This window comes from Tenebrio molitor, chromosome 1 (assembly GCF_963966145.1).
Source record: "Tenebrio molitor chromosome 1, icTenMoli1.1, whole genome shotgun sequence".
NCBI lineage: Eukaryota > Metazoa > Arthropoda > Insecta > Coleoptera > Tenebrionidae > Tenebrio > Tenebrio molitor.
Window position 1 is genome coordinate 8,027,390 of NC_091046.1, and position 2,517 is coordinate 8,029,906.

The 2,517-nt window shown below is 35.9% G+C and overlaps 1 protein-coding gene across 1 annotated transcript; it reads left to right on the top strand.

Annotated features, from left to right (window-relative positions):
• The first annotated feature begins 625 nt into the window (after positions 1–625).
• LOC138133404 (chymotrypsin-2-like) lies at positions 626–1,951 on the top strand. Its single transcript, XM_069051312.1, has 7 exons — positions 626–781; positions 842–906; positions 979–1,070; positions 1,127–1,274; positions 1,333–1,446; positions 1,497–1,649; positions 1,704–1,951. Exons 1-7 carry the CDS (start codon positions 733–735, stop codon positions 1,854–1,856), a joined length of 774 nt encoding a protein of 257 aa, XP_068907413.1. The 5' UTR covers positions 626–732; the 3' UTR covers positions 1,857–1,951.
• Positions 1,952–2,517: the final 566 nt, after the last annotated feature.

Consider the following 2,517-nt stretch of genomic DNA (forward strand, 5'->3'; position numbering starts at 1 on the left):
GACCACGAGTGTCAACGAGTGGTCTAACATGTCGTGTGCAAAAAAATAGCCATTTTGCTACGTGTTTCATACAAGATTTTTTCTAATAATTTTCCGGGATAATAATACTAATGTCACTTTTTAATACTAGTGATAATATAATGTTACTTTTTAACACTAGTGATAATATAATGTCACTTTTTAACACTAGTGATGATATAATGTCACTTTTTTGAGTAGTTATTAAATGAAGCACGTTTGACAACTAAAATGACATATCACAATGGTTATTCTTCGTAACTGAATTAGAAAAAAATCCTTTTCGAGAGCATTTCCCTTGCTATTCAACGTGGAAACGCTGCAAGCATTCGGGGCACTTTTCCAGATTCCGCAATATTATCAGAAATTTTTGTATTGTAAACCAAAAATGTTATGTGCTTAAGTTGATTAATTATATATAATAGATTTATTTTTTACTAATAATTTATAATTAAAAAAATATAATTTTTATAAAAAAACATCTGCGTACACTCTTGTGATAACACTATGAATTTTACTATCTTGTCACTGATAAAAATCAATTTCAAAAATCAGAAAAATGTAATCTTATTATCTTATTTTTCTCTTCTTAATGTGTTTGGAAATAATTTGTTTATACTTTCGATTCATACTATTATTTTGAAAACGATGCCCTCCTATATAAAGGAGCATTTTCAAAACCTGGACACAGTATCAACTTAGAATTCAGCCAAGATGTTCACACAAATAGTGACAATACTGCTCCTTGCCGCAACTGCTCTAGGTAAAGATTTCTTTCTTTTATTTGAAGCAATATTTTTTTTGAATTTGTCACGGCATTCAGGATCACCGATCGGTGGACGCATCGTTAATGGTACAGACGCTCAAGATGGAGACTTTCCTTCGATCGTAAGTACAAAGAAATACATCCTCAATAAGACAAACTGGCACATATTAATTTAACGCTTGCTCCGCTTTCAGGTTTCTGTCAGATTTCTCAACAGTCATAATTGTGGTGGATCAATTTTGAACGAAAGATACATTTTAACTGCAGCTCACTGCGTCGTTTCCTAGTAAGTTACAAGAACATTAATTTCACACGAACATCCAACAATAAATGTCTTTCTAGTCCAGCCTCATTTCTGAGTGTTCAATACGACGTTACCACAATCAGCTCCGACTCCAACGCTCCAAACGTGCTCAAAGTGTCCTCAGTTATATACAACAAAGATTACACTCCTGGAAACGGATACATCAACGATGTGGCAGTATTAAAGGTACGAGTATTTAGTGAACATCAACGAAGAAATTAAATAATCCCGATTGTTATTAAAGCTTCAATCACCGATAATTTTTGGCACAAATGCACGGCCCATTAAATTACCAGTTGCCTTCAACTCGACCCCCGAAAACTCGCCAGCGGAACTTGGAGGATGGGGTCTACCCTATGTAAGTTACTTTAGCAGAACGATAATTTATTTCTCATTTGGGACCCGTAGAGCGGAGGTACGGTCATGACTCACCTTCAAATAGTCAACATCACTGTGTTTTCGGATGATGAGTGCGAAAGGATACACGCCCAAACTGGCCCCACAAGTAGAAAGTATCACGTGTGTGCTGGAGTACCACAGGGTGGTAAAGGACAGTGCAATGTAATATTCTTGTCGGGTTGGTGGTGCGATTTGTGACATTCTATAATGTTCTAGGGTGATTCTGGGGGTCCTCTCGTTGTCAATGGAGTTCAAGTTGGTATAGTGTCCTGGTCTGTGAAACCTTGCACTGTGAAGGGCTATCCTGGTGTATTTACCAAAGTGTCCAGTCAAGTACCTTGGATTTTAGAGCAAATTGGGGGTGTCTAACGATAAAAATGTAAATGACGGATTAATTATTATTTTCTTTTTTACTTATTATATTTTATGACTAGTTAGCGGAATAAATTATTAATCGCAGCAAATATCTTTATATTTTTATTTTCTAAATGTTCCAGAGTGATAAAATATTTTCACAGCTTAATTTAACTCTTCTGTGGGATATATTTTTAGAACTCAGAACATACCTTTAAAATGACATTTCGCGACCGCATAGTAGTGCGCGAAATCGATATTCACGCACTACTATGCGGTTCCAGGCCATTTTGAAGCACTAGTGCGCGAAATCGACGTTCGCGCATTTGTGCGAATGCTTTTTCAGCATTCTGAAAATAATTTCGAAAGAGTGAAAATAAATCGCTATTAATTCGATTGACACTTTGGCAATCGTATGGACAAGCGCCATCTTATTCACAAAGGGTATACGACAAATCAGATGTAATGTTCGTTTCAAGAAATATTGTACGAACTTCGATGCGAGAAGACGTATTCGGCACATTCACGCAAATGAAGCACTCGCTCCTTCGTCGCTCGTGCCTCAAATAATAATAAAAATGTCTTCTCGCACTCATTTCGTAAATAACTATTTCCGGTAATCATTGTAAGACAAAATTGATTATTTTTTAAAGCAGTCACAAGTTTCTAAAATCCG

What these genes read in the sequence shown, in the direction of transcription:
- LOC138133404 (XM_069051312.1), top strand. Translation starts at nt 733, where the DNA reads ATGTTCACACAAATAGTGACAATACTGCTCCTTGCCGCAACTGCTCTA. An exon ending in GCTCACTGCGTCGTTTCCTA is followed by an intron (nt 1,071 to 1,126) that starts GTAAGTTACAAG and finishes ATGTCTTTCTAG; the next exon opens with TCCAGCCTCATTTCTGAGTG. An exon ending in ACGATGTGGCAGTATTAAAG is followed by an intron (nt 1,275 to 1,332) that starts GTACGAGTATTT and finishes TTGTTATTAAAG; the next exon opens with CTTCAATCACCGATAATTTT.